Source organism: Solea solea, chromosome 4 (genome assembly GCF_958295425.1).
Source record: "Solea solea chromosome 4, fSolSol10.1, whole genome shotgun sequence".
In the NCBI taxonomy this organism is placed as follows: domain Eukaryota; kingdom Metazoa; phylum Chordata; class Actinopteri; order Pleuronectiformes; family Soleidae; genus Solea; species Solea solea.
In genome coordinates this window covers 7,705,440-7,719,127 of record NC_081137.1, presented here as the reverse complement: position 1 = coordinate 7,719,127, position 13,688 = coordinate 7,705,440, and the positions used below count along the sequence as shown (strand labels likewise).

Genomic DNA, 13,688 nt, shown 5'->3' with positions numbered 1-13,688 from the left:
TAAGGGCTATAACTTAGGGTATAGGAGAGGCAAAATTCAGCCTTGGGCTGGGGCCTTTTCCTTTTTTTTGGTTAGTGACTGTGTTAGAATAAATTTGGATCTGTGTACATTACATATTTTTCTTTCTGACAATTGTACTGTATATTTACGTAAATGGTTATGCTTTGTTGTTAATATGACCAAAAATAAAATAGTATAATATACCCTAATACAATAATACACTAATATACACCAACCCCTTACACATGACAGCAGTGTAGAAGTAAACCATCTAATTCAGGGGTGTCAAGTGTACGGCCCGTGGGTTAGGGTTAGGACCGGCCCACCAGAGGGTCCGATGCAGCCCGCAGGATGAATTTGTGAAAATTTCACGTTAAGATTAGAATCTAAAATTACATTTTTCAGTTCCAGAAACCTGTGAGTAAACGTTTTTGTCCCTTTGTGATCCACTGGGATCTGTATGTTGTAATGCTCGTGTGTAAATGGTAAACATAGGCATCATTTTGTTGAAATTGCATTTATTTTTTGTCAAGAAATGTCATGTTGTTCATAATACTTCAATAAATGGAAAACAAAGAGGATATTTGGAGTTCTTGTTGTTTACAGGTTATTATCAGAATGAGTTTGACACCCCTGGTCTAATTAGTTGGCAGATCAATCAGGTCCATTGCCATTAATTATTATTTAATTATATGGCCGTTTATTACTTATTTATCTACGTTTACACATTTCTGCTCTCAGAAACCTTACTCAAGCAATGTATTATAGATTTTGATACATTATGCCTCATGCAAACACATTTTGAGATGATTGCTCTGAATGTTGCCTCAGATTTGTGTGATTTTGTTCTGTTCTGTATACTTTTCTGTCCATGTAGAAGTTCAAAATCACAACTAATTGGTTTCTCTAACTTTCAGTCAGAAACAAAATAAATCTTTATTTGTGTTTATTTGTGTGTCACTTGTAGTGCAGTGTTTGTGGCTGTATTTTCCAGTCCTACTGCTCAAGGAGCAGACTTGTTAACAACCTTTCTGGTAATGCTAAGGCCACTGTGGTTCTCTGATGTGATTAAGTAAGTGAAGGGGCGAAGTTCTCCATCTCTTGCAATCTGAAGTTTTACCCTTAGATGTCACCAATTCTTACACAGAGGACCTTAATGATAAACTACACTGTTATATTTCATCAAATAAAGGAAGAAAAACAGGTGGAAAAAAAACCAACACCATATATCATTAGCTGTCCTGATCGACATCAGGTTTAGAAAAAACTCATCTACCAGAGACTAATAGCCTTGTTTGTGTGTGTGTGTGTGTGTGTAGAAGTACAGGTACCAGGATGAGGAGACGCCCCCCTTGGAGCACAGTCCAGCACATCTGGCTCCAGGGAAAAGTGCCGAGATGCTTCATATGAGTGACAAGAACCTCGCTGCCATGGAGGCCATACATGGCTACACACCACACACACATATCTCTCCTGTCAAGGTAGTGCACATACACAAACACACACACACACACACACACACAAGCACAACACACATTCATTTACTGTATGCACACCGATCAATACCTAACACTAACACAACGGCAGAGGAATGGGCCATTTTTTACCTGATATTTAAATAAGTTGTGGAAAAAGTAGAATGAGACAGTAAATTATAATTCTAATTACTTTAAATGATAAAAAAAACACATTAAATCTGAAATAAAACAGATTTTCAGTCATTATACTGTCATTTTTACACTGAGAGGCATAGTATGCTCTAAGCTAGTTCTTTTTTTATTTCATTGATCATAACTTTGCAGTTAAGAGGGTCTGTTGGCCATTTTGAAATCCAGATGATTCTTCAACATAAATAATTTAATGGGAACATAATATATTTATGAAGACGTCTGGCCTTTGACTTGCACATTGGGTAATTGGATATCAGGTATTAACAGCAGGAAAATCAAAGTCTAAGTGGACACCAAGATGTGTTCAGGATTGAGTAATCTGATCACCTAAACCATTACACCTAAACCATTAAAATGATACGGCCTGAAATCAGTTTATCCAAACCAAATGTTATACCAGACACAAACACAATTTAGACCATGGGTTGAAATAAAATCTCTCTAAATTAGATTTGTGCAATTAACACTTATAGTGACACATATAGCTACAGATAGAATGGACTACCTTACAGCTTCCTCTAAAATATAAGCCAGATCCTTTACTTCCAGTCAGTTGTCACTAAGGGAAAACTATAGATCGAAAACGTTAGATCAAATACGTTGTCTTTAAGTAGCTGTTTTCATCATGACCTAAAATGAAAATGCCGTTTAAAAAAATTATGATTTCTCCTGAAAAGATAATTGAGAAATTTGACTATCTGCATGGTCACTTCCTGCCAATGAAGCAGAGATGTTCTACAGTCAGTGTCTGAAGAAGTTACCAAAAGTATTAAGCAACAAATTAGAGAATTAGGATGTGCACAGAGGGATGCAGCAGTGCTCTGCTTTTTTTAACCAAAATAATGTTAGGCCTACTATTATTATTTCCAAAAGCACCAGTGCAAGTTTACGCTAAACGTGTACAACACCATGAACGCCTCCTCCTCCAAGTAATGAGAGCTTTGCCTCAAATACGTGTGAAAAATCAAAAATGGTAATTTCTACTTCTATTAATTTCTACTTTCTATTACATACAGTATGTCAGTCTGTCAATGATAGATTTCAAGGTGGTTGATCTTACGAACAAAGTTCACCTGCTGCATAAAAATGCATTTAAACTCAACTCCATGTTTCAACATGGAACTTATATTTTCTCTGGTTCTACTGGCACCAACAAACACAAGACCTCCTTGTCACAGTCAGAAGATACAGCTGACATCAGGGGGAACATGAGCACAGTCCGTTTGCCTTGAGTGTTGTAACGATTACTTGTAGTTACTGTAGCTACAAATGCAAGCAGGTGTAAGCTATAATGCTCATTTAATAACGATCCATCTCCTATGCCGACAAAGGTTATTTCACAGCCTCACCAGACATTAAGACCACACAGCTGTATTTATATACTTTGTAGGTGTAATGCTACTGCTTTCCCCTAAGGCAAGTACACTGGTGTCACTGGGGAGCAGAGACGTCCATTAAAATGTTCTCCTGTAATGAGCAGAGAGGAGAGGCTGAGTTATTGTGCTTTGCAGCTTCAATTTAAAATATACAACGCATGTTCAGCATGAGCTACAGTGGCCATGGATATTGTGTGCTCGGTGCTCAGGTGGATCACTCCCGAAATTGAAAACTTTAGTGGCATTGGAGGACCTGTTCCAGTTATCATATGGCACACTAAAAAATATACATTATTTGACACAAGGGGACATAACTAACTCTCATATCAACTGTTAAATTATCATCAAATCAGTTAATCATGGGTCACAAAGGAAATCATTATTATGACATTGTGACACAGAAAGCATGCTAAGCTTTAATGCAGCTTTATGCAAAGTATTAATGCCCAATGTTGTGTTAATGTAAATTAAATATATGCAATTACTACTCATGTGACCTGATTTACACAAAACCTACATTTTTATTTTAATTTCATGTTGCCTTTATCTCAGGTCTTCCACTGATTATGTGCATTTGACCCCTGAGTTCTGTGAATGGGGAAATTTCAACAGGCAATAACCAATGTGGAGAGAAATAAGCCCCTCCCTCTGTGGTTGTTCTGTCCTGGGGGGATTTTACCAGTCAGTGATATCCACAAAAAAATCCAAACACCATCAGTGTCCAATATTTTTATGTAGCAGTTACACGGCTTGTTACAGACACCATGAGAATGATTTTTTTGACAATGTGCTGTCATTTTCTGACGGTGTGATTAACTTCCTTTGTCTCAGTGGAGTTTGACAGTCAGCAGATGCAGTGATGGATGCACCATTTACAAGAGTGTCACTCCTTTTGCCTAAAATGCACCTTTCCGTGGGGTAATTTGAGTCTGCTTAATAAAAAAAGTTTAAATGTGATATGTGACTGCCAGTGTTTCACATCGATTATGTGACTTACTCAGTCATTTCCCGTCAGGCTTGAGGTAAGAGAAAATCTGACTGGCTCCTCTGTGAAGTCACCTCCAGGAAATTCATTTTATGTTTAAAACTGTGAGCAAGAATGTCAGTACCTGCAATATCTATTAAGAGATATTAAGTGGCTAATATTTAATACTTTTCATATAGACAAACAACAATCAGCGTATCATATATTGTAAGTATTGCTCATGTAGCTGAAGTGCAATTTAGCTCATTTGTCTGTGCCACGGATGAGCTGTCATGTCCAGAAACTATTAAAAACATCAGTGAGTCACCACACCATTGCAAAGGGTGACATGGCCTGTGGACACTCGTCTGTTTTTACTCAATCCCACGTGGACTGTCTTGCTGCCAAAAATACTCATTAACGCATCAATTTGTGTTAATCCACAACTAAAAATAGTCCGGAAAGAAAGCACTACTAACTCACTGTTGGAGCAACAGTTGCAAAAAAAGCTACAGGCTGAAAATCACTGAGTTAAAATGACACAAAGTATTTATGACCTGTTTCAAAAGATTTGTGCCGTCAAAGAGAAATGTGAATGTGACAGTGAAAATCCAGACAAGAGATTTGTTAACAATAAGAAGAACAAATGGTGTTGTCAAGCCTATAATCAGCACAGCCACTGCCTTTTACCAGTCCTCCATCGAGATGTACTTAAATAATGACTGAGAAGCCCTTTTCATAGCTGGAAAAATAACTTTGTCTGCATGCAGTGGTAAAAATATAAACAGTACATATATATATATATATATATATATATATATATATATATATATATATATATATATATATATATGCTGTCTGTACATGCACATCAAATTCTGTGGCTAGCAGGTAAACACTTCAGTTAAGGATTTTCATTACATGCAGAAATATTCAGAAATTGTTGTTAATGTCACATCTTTGCACATATAAATCATTTTGCCTGGCTGTACTTCATGCCTGTGGTGCTCTAATTGCTCATTGTTCTGACTCCTACGGTGTTTAACTCAAATCAGTGAATTAAGAGCATTTTGCTGGATGGCTGCTTTTATACGAGTGATCTGCGATAATGGAAGGAGCAGAAACAAGAAGCAAGAATCATCATCAGTCAGTGATGTTTGTGTAACATGATTTTTCTCTCCTTACTTGTCAGTCCAAAATAAGCACTATCGTCTTCATATTATCCCTCCAGACAAATACAGCACAATGATAAATAAACCTAGAGAGCTGCATCTGAGAGGGGTCCCATATCTCTTTAAAAGACTCCCTAACAGGGAGATTTCCTTCATTTACAAAAGGCAAAAAAAGACATTCTGCTGCTCAGTGTGTTGACTGACTCAAAAGTTGAAACAAAAACTGCAATAGTGGGTAAAAGCAACAATAACACTGTTACTGAGACACCTTCACTGCAGCAAAATTCCATCTGGGGGATGTTTTCTTCTATCTCGTTGTTCACAATGTTTTGGGAACCCACACTGGTGCTGTTTCCATTTCCGGAATCCTGTCATTATTTATGAAGTCTGTCTCCTCAGACAGAGTATAACGGTCTGGGCTAACTTAATTCATCATTAATCGTTTGAATCATTGCACTGTATATCAACCGACTGCATCCTTGACTAGTTAGAAACATGTGTGTATGTATGTACAATATGAAATATGTAACAAATAGCTGAGCACCAAGCTTGAATAACTGCCTGATGATGTGTGTAACAAATGACAAAGTTTGAGGATAATGCTGATGATAATGATGACTGTTTCAATTAGATTTAGACTGATGATGATGATGATGATGGTGGTTGGTTTGTCAAGTGTTACCCCTTGCTTTCCGTTACTATAATAACTAGGGATACAATACGCTGGATATCAGAAAAAAGAAAAATGTAAAATACAATATGATCCAACAAACCTTAAATTTCAAAGCAATGTTTCACTAAGCATAAAAGTAAAAGTACAAATGTCTATTTGTTCTTTAAGGGAGCAGAATATTTGTTATAGAGTTTGAAATGGCTGGTTAAATGTTATCTTAGTAGTTTAAAAAACAAAGTACAATTACTGTATTGGTATTTAAGGTTGTGTATATTGGTACCTGCCAAGAAAAAGGGTTTTAGAGGCATCCCTGTCAAATGTCTTGGGTTACTTAAAATGAGTTTCCTCTTCTCTATAGTTTTTCCATTTTCACAACCCTGCCCCCCCTTTACATCCCTGTCCCTGCTTGTTAACCTTTAAACTAACTGCTTAATGGTTAACACAGCTGACTTGTAGCCTAATGTCTGTTTGAACCTCTGAACAGTGGAGAAAAATCGTGATCTGTCGAGTACACTGACAGCTACTGTAAACAATGCACTGAAGTTCAAAATGTATAACAGGGCATAATGACAAAAGGCCATGTTTGTATATACAGAATATATCTGAACATATCATTTGCTGACCCTACCTCCCAGGTAGCAGGTCAAATGACATCTCTCCCAACATCCGTACTCGTGCTTTACTGGAATAGAAAACTTCTCCAGTGGGAGGGAACGTGTCTCCTGACAAGTGAAAAATGCTCACACTGCTGCTACTTGTAAAATCCATAGCATGGTGTATTGTTTCCAGTATATAGCAGCTTCAGATGTACAGGGCAAAAATCCACTGAGCTTTAACAGGCAAAATGACCCCATTGTTCTTGACAGCTGATTCTGAATAAGCTTGTTCACACTATTCCATCAACAATAGTCAGATAGGTCAGAGAAAAATATATATTTTTTTTCCATATAAGATTATATATAATCTTATATAACATTAAATAGATTCATGAAATAAAGTTGTGATCAACTCTTAATCGATTCACAAATGTCCAAATTCCGATTATTTGAATGTTAAATGACGTGAAATAGTCGAGATACAGCAGCGTTATTTCACTGACTCACCGAACACTCAACAATGAAACCAAAACAGAAGTCACGGCCTCACGGGTAGGATAGAAATTACTATCAATTTGCACTTTATCACTGACAACTGGAGGCTAATGTCACATGTGCTCCAAACACGAGCAATGACTGACCACACGGGTGCTGATGATGCTGAGCTGTTATTGCACGTAAAAGCATGATTCATCTTATGTGAATTGTGATTCAATATGTTACTCCTTTACGCTGCATTTGTCACTTTCCAGTTTACACATTTCATTTAGTTGAATAAATGATTATGGAAATGCATTAGACTCTTGTTTCCATTACAATTGCACTGTTATTAAAAATAGCAGCGACAAAGACTTTCAAAAGACTGATTTAAAAGTGTGCGTCAAGATGCATCAAATTCAAGATGTATCGATAATCGTTTTATAATCAAATCGCACCTAAAAAATTCCCTATCAATGTAAAAAAAAATCACAGCACAATTACTGAATTGACTCTTACCAGTGACTCGTTTGATTGCCCTACAATGTACAATGTACTTGGTGGTCTGATCATACTAAAATTATAGTATTGAGATAGATAGGCATATAAAAGAATGATATCACAATAAATCCAGTATCATTAAATAATTTGACCTAATTTTGATACATACTTCGGCTAACCTAGAAGTAAATCTGTGAGATTATGACAAAGATTAATTTATCAGCGTCTCCCCAGGGAGGAGAGGTAAGAAAAGACAAGGCAGCACCCACTGTTCCTCTTCTGTTCCCATTTGCATGCCTTTGCACAATTACCCTCTCCCCTCTGTTGTTTTGCAGCCTGTGTTGATGTCTACGGGACACACTCCAATGTACACCTCCGCTGTTTCCACACTGGTAAGAGCAACATGATCCGTGCCCCCTCCGTCACTCCCACAAAAAAGTTACCCGTGTCATCATCAGTCATCAACATCAGTGTGTTTTGTGTCCTCATCTCTTTACACCGGGCTTTCTGTGAATTCTGTGAGACGACTGCCCGTTCAACACCATCCTCTCTGTATTCTTATGATATGAGTGTTTTCATAATCATTCAAATCTGACAGATATGTTATAAATAAATTGATGTTTTTCCCTGCCCCCAATTCAGAATGTTCTTATTTAACTGTAAACACATCATAGTCAATGACTGAGAAACACACTCACAGATAGATAAATGCCAGACAGAGTGGAGGACTTTTTTTGTTTGTTAAAAATGTTTCAAAGAAGTTGGAACAAAGGTCTAGAGGGACCGAAACATTGAGGTGATATGTTTGCACCATGGAGCATCATGAGTGTTTGACAGACATAGATGTAATCTTTTTGCAGGACAGACTGAAACCTGTAGGGGTCAGTGTGAGACTGTGCAGCAACTTTCATCACCTTGAAAAGATAGCTATGTTGACAGAAAGACTTAGCCTCATGTGCCATGAATTAATCACATGATATTTGTTTTTTGTCTGTCTTGCAAAAACAAATGACAAAAATACAATAGCAGAGGATTTCATACTTAAGCACCAAATAAATAATGATCAAATTGTTGTTTTTTTTTTTGTTTTTTTTTTTAAACATTCTTCAGTAAAAATAGCAAATCAGAAAACAAAAAATAATTAAAAGACACAGGATCATGAGTAATCTTTTAAATTGTTCCATCCAAGTCTCTGGTGAACAAATGAAGTTACTCTTGTACATCACTTCTGCTCACACTGACCTTGAACGCATCCCGTCCAACAGTGTCTGCTCATAATTCACAATTACACTGTTTAACATACAGGACATCTGCAACCTTCAGAGTAAAGTCATCAATAAATATGTCTTCTTATACATTTCACTCACACATGTGCATAATTACTTCCGCCAGCATATGCATGCTTTCAATTTACCACACTGCTTTGTTATATATGTTGTATGTACTGTCTGAAAGATGCGTTGCAGAAACGCCTGTGTGTATGTGTGTGTGTGGCTGTCCAAGCAGCCGCCGTGCCTGTGTGGTTGTCATTGATGTGTAGGTGGTGTCGTCAGTCTGTCTCTTTATTGCGTTAATGGCATGGGGTTTGCCAGTACCACTCCAGGCGCTCAATGATTTATGGCTAGGATTGTCTCTGGAAGCTCTGCGATGGTTTGGCAAAGTAAGTGGAGGTCTTTGGGTTATGTACATGATTTAGCAAAGAGGTGCTTCAGCTTCAAATGACATACATTTTTTTTTTTTTTTTTAAACTTAGAGTGTAATGTAATTGGGAAGATTTTTTTTTATTCACACTGTGCAGAACTTCTGTATTGATCGGTTCTCACATTAATGAATCTTGCTGCCTCTAACACTGTATATGACTCTATAAGTCTTCTGTATTATGCTCTCCTCTTATTATGTGGCTTCATAAATTTAAGTGGGGTGTGATGAAAGTGATTCTTTTCGACTGCAAACACAAAGTCAAAATACATTTCATATAAACTGGATTTAAAGAAGCAAACATATCGTTTGATCTTTTCAAAGGTACAGTGTGTAAAACTAAGGTGAAATCATTAATAATGACACTTATTTTTATCAGTGTGCAATGATCTGATTGTATGAATTGTTGTTTTTCATTATTTACATATACATCTTTTGAGTTTTGATGCTAACTGAAGGCTACATAGGTTGTCTCCATAGGATATATTAAACTGCAACATGGAACTTCACAGATAAATGTTGCAGAATCTTTACACTTTAAAGACAGTGTAATGAAAATCTAAATCTAGGTTCACAGGCATGAGGCTCCAGAGCTGCAGCTACCTTAGCAGCAAATTCTATAGGCATCCTTTTCATGGCTGAGTTTACTATGCCTTCAAATTCCACATATAGTGTGTCAGTCTCTGAAGAATTTGGAAAAACATACTCAAAAAAGAATCATTATAGCTCAAATGCTGACAGCACAGCCACAGTGCTATAGCATCTGAACAATGTATTCATTGATATTACATTTCTATTTAACCTTCAGCTGAAGAGCTGGGAGTGAACAACAGCAGGCACAATGTGCTTTAACTGACGACTCCCACTGCCCCCAGTTTATGTTACAATCCATTTAAATGAAAACCAACAGTATATCATGTTTCCGGCTCAGCTCACCACAGCCCTGACACAATACTATTTTGCACAAGTCTTCTTCAGACAAAACAGTCAACCCCTCCAAGATAAGTGTATGGCACTTAGCATACAAACAATCGTTTTTAATGTATGGATTCAATTAATGTTTTCCTTTTTCCCCCAAGAGCTCTCAATTTACACCCTCCCCTCTCTGCTCTGCACTCTTGTCTGGTTGGTATCTGGTTTCTATCTTCATTTTCTCCATCCTCCTTAGTTTTCTTTAATAAATGTTTAAATATGTCCCTGCAGCTTTGGTGTAATTACTGTGCAGCAGCAGCAGCGGCGGCAGCAGCTCAGGTCCTTCGGGAAGGAGAGGGAAGCAAGACGGAGGGAAAAAAATAATATGCACTCAGAAAGAGAAGGAGAGAGCTGTTCATGTTAAATGGTGGAGTAAGACGGATAGAGAGGGCCTTGTGTTTGGACGGGTGAGAAAATTAGATAGATAGATGGAGGGGATTTTATTCAACAAAATGGGAACATCAGCTGCCAGCTTGTCCTTCAGTCTGTCCTAAGTCTGTTAAGTGTGCACGCCTCTGTGCTCTTATGTGCATATAAAGTATAGAGCACATCAGCTCTTTGTCAGCAGAAGAGAAATTAAAATGCACTGACTAACTTAAATTATCTGATGTCAAGCTATATGTTCCAGCATTAGTGCTACTATTGGGGTTTCACTGACCTGATTTAGTGGAACCAAGGGTTAACCTGTCTCCAGTCCACATGATTTTTGTTTAAAAATGTATAAATCTTGCTCTGAATACGGTGGAGGTTGAGAACACGCCTGGCTCTGTTTTTGTTCGAAAACGCCATCATTTTATTCTGGTCAGACAGAAATGGAGACCGTTGAAAACAATGACGCAGTTACACACACACACTCACATCTCGGCCATCAATTTCACCTCGTCATCGGTAACAGAAATCCTTTCTCTGACTGTTTAAACATTGGTTTTTTCTTCTACGTCGTACTCTCTGAAATTAAGCAATGAACTGCAGGGACAATCAGCTTCCTGTTTACACCAGCACATGCATGCTTAGTGCACCTGAAAGGTCAAGTGATACACTGTGCATTTTTAGATGTGCCATGCAGAGCTTTAAAAAAGCCATTATTGAATGAAAATGTAGTAGTATTTTGTAGTCTAAGATAAGACAGGCCAGTCTGAGCTGCTTGTCCTTCTACATCCAGCCAAAGAACAATTCCTCCCCCTCTCACATCACCAGCATCGACATTATACAGAGAGACAGCTAAGTAATTGCCATCAAACTTTCCTGCTCGCTCTCCTTTCCCTTGGCAGTGGGATGGGAGGGGTACAGTACAGAAGCAGCAGAAAATATGAACTGCATTTTCACTGAGCACAGACCAGTAACAGGGAGGCACCGCTATCACAGTCCACTGCCACGGATGACGAAGAACGGAGGGATCCATTTGTAAACGCCTTTTTTAAAACTCTGGATGGATGATTTCTGAAGACAGGACAAGTGTGTCTCGGATAATAATATGAGGTTTTTTTGGTGATGAGTAATTTGTATAATTCGAGCTTTGGGTTGGCGGATGATTATGGGCTTCCTCAAATGAAGTCTCACCTACTCAGCAAGAAAAGGATGCTAATTTGGCTGTGCCTTCACTGCGACTCTGAATTACAAAGTGTACAAAAGGTACATCCTTTGTCGTACTATTTTTAAATATTATGATCTTTTTAGATTGAGTGGAAAAAAACACTTTTTAATTTAGGTGATCTGGATGCTCTGAGTTCTCTGAGTGACTGTTATGGCAGGGCCTAGACCTGATGTCTCACTTTACGACAATGCCTTTGTTGCCCTTTTTAAAAGGAGACACTTGCAGAGCTTACTCTAACTCTTGCAGACACACTCTCACTGCGTGTGTGTTGGTCATTTTGGAAGCGAGCAGGGTTTGCTCCCGAATATCAACAGTGACTTCTATTTTGGCCCTTGAAGCAGAATGTTGATGTCAGTGTGGTACGCCAAAAAGATGGGGTGCCATCTCCTCAACAATGTGCGGAAAGTCAAGAAACGTCGGCATCATAAGATGGTAGGCAATTTAAAAATGTTATCTATCACTGTACCTCAATGTACTATAAAACAATCCCATTGTGATTAGTAGAAATGGTAAATCTAGACTGTTATTACTGTGGAACTAAGATACAAAGGTTTGATCTTGTAAAGCCAGCACAGATACACATTTCAGGTTAAGACTGTGGATACACATTTTAATCACAGGCCTTAGGTCTGGGAAATCAAATGTGGTAATACTAATCTAATCCGACTCAGGCTGTGTGTGGGTTGCCATGATACGTTCCTGAGGCAACCCAAGTGTGGTCAGTGGTCAGTCTGGAGCCGATAATGCTCGCAGTTGTATTTAAAAAAAAAAACAACCTTTTTATTCAAACACATACAAATTCATAGTTTGACATTGCATATTTCACTAGAGGTCACTGTCATGTTTATTGACCAGTTGGCTTTTACCTGTTAAAGGCTCTCCAGCTGCTGCATGCTGTGTAGAAGCACTAAAGCCTCTAATGCAACTGTTGGTTTGAGTCCAAAAAGCGCTCATCAGCCCCACCAAGGATATAATAATATTCTTAAGCTTAACGAAACCGATGACCGTCATTATAATTGGCGTCATTTGAAAAATAAAAAAAGTCTCCAGGTAGTGGCGTGAGTGTGCACCGAATTTGCAGATGCACATGCACAGAGCAGCAGAGGTTGATCCGATTATTTGAACGTCTTCTGGGTCATATTAGCAGCAAGGAGAGGTTACAGTACAGTATGCAGCAGTACGCAGCTACAGCCTGAAACACAGACTGAAGCTTTGTGGTTTTCCACAGCTAAATGCCACGACTAACTCTACTTATTATATTAAAACACTGCTTTACACTTGTGCTGCATGGTGTCTTGCCTCAGTACAGTGCATGCATGGAAAAAAAAAGTGTGTGCCTTCTTACCAAAATAGCAACAGAGTGTTGGATGCTATTCATTGCTATTCATTACTGAAACCCGGTGGCTCTGGGGCAAAATTTTGAAATACCATAGTATTATGAATTAATTTTATACATATACAGTATACATATACATATGTATATATATACATGCATACATATACATAGCAAAGAAAAAGAACTGTGGCCACAGTCTCTACCTCTTGTTTATCGCTCATCTTCGGTGCGGTGTGTGAGGGACAGCATGAGCATGTGGGGAGGGGCTTTGTATTTTGTAGTTTGGGAAACACCAGTGGTGCATTAAGTGTCAGAAAATGTTGAAAAATATTCAAACAACTCAATTAATTGAGAAAATAATCAACAGATATATTGATTATGAAAACAAACAGCCCTACGAACACTGCATATGGATTCATGAGAATGTCTGGATGAGGAGGCCTGTCGAGACATGGCAGAGGACACATTAGCTGAATAGGTAGTGCTAAAATATAGGTGGGTAACAGCAGCCAAACATTGTAAATCCTAACAACCCTGATGTCCAAAGACTTGACAGGGCAAAGAGAGGGAGAGAAGGTTCTGTCTAAATCCCTCCAGGGAACTTGGATTTCTGCTGGATTTCTGCTGGCTATACTCATTATTTCTGTCTCTAGATAAGG

General features: G+C 38.1%; 1 protein-coding gene and 1 long non-coding RNA gene across 8 annotated transcripts in view; one reads left to right on the top strand and one right to left on the bottom strand.

Annotated features, from left to right (window-relative positions):
- The window catches only part of LOC131458251 (disks large homolog 4), a 68,352-nt gene that overhangs the window by 38,061 nt on the left and 16,603 nt on the right, over nucleotides 1–13,688 (top strand). For 5 of the 7 annotated variants that reach the window (XM_058627165.1, XM_058627164.1, XM_058627166.1 and 2 more), the window contains exons 2-3: nucleotides 1,320–1,481; nucleotides 7,765–7,821. In XM_058627165.1, coding sequence (XP_058483148.1) covers nucleotides 1,320–1,481; nucleotides 7,765–7,821 — 219 coding nt within the window. Of the gene's footprint in view, nucleotides 1–1,319; nucleotides 1,482–7,764; nucleotides 7,822–11,225; nucleotides 12,126–13,688 lie in introns of those variants that run through there. The other 2 variants (XM_058627167.1, XM_058627168.1) reach the window with 2 other exon arrangements.
- LOC131458253 (uncharacterized) overlaps nucleotides 1–13,688 on the bottom strand; it is a 55,447-nt gene that overhangs the window by 35,745 nt on the left and 6,014 nt on the right. The gene's annotated exons all lie outside the window — the stretch shown is intronic.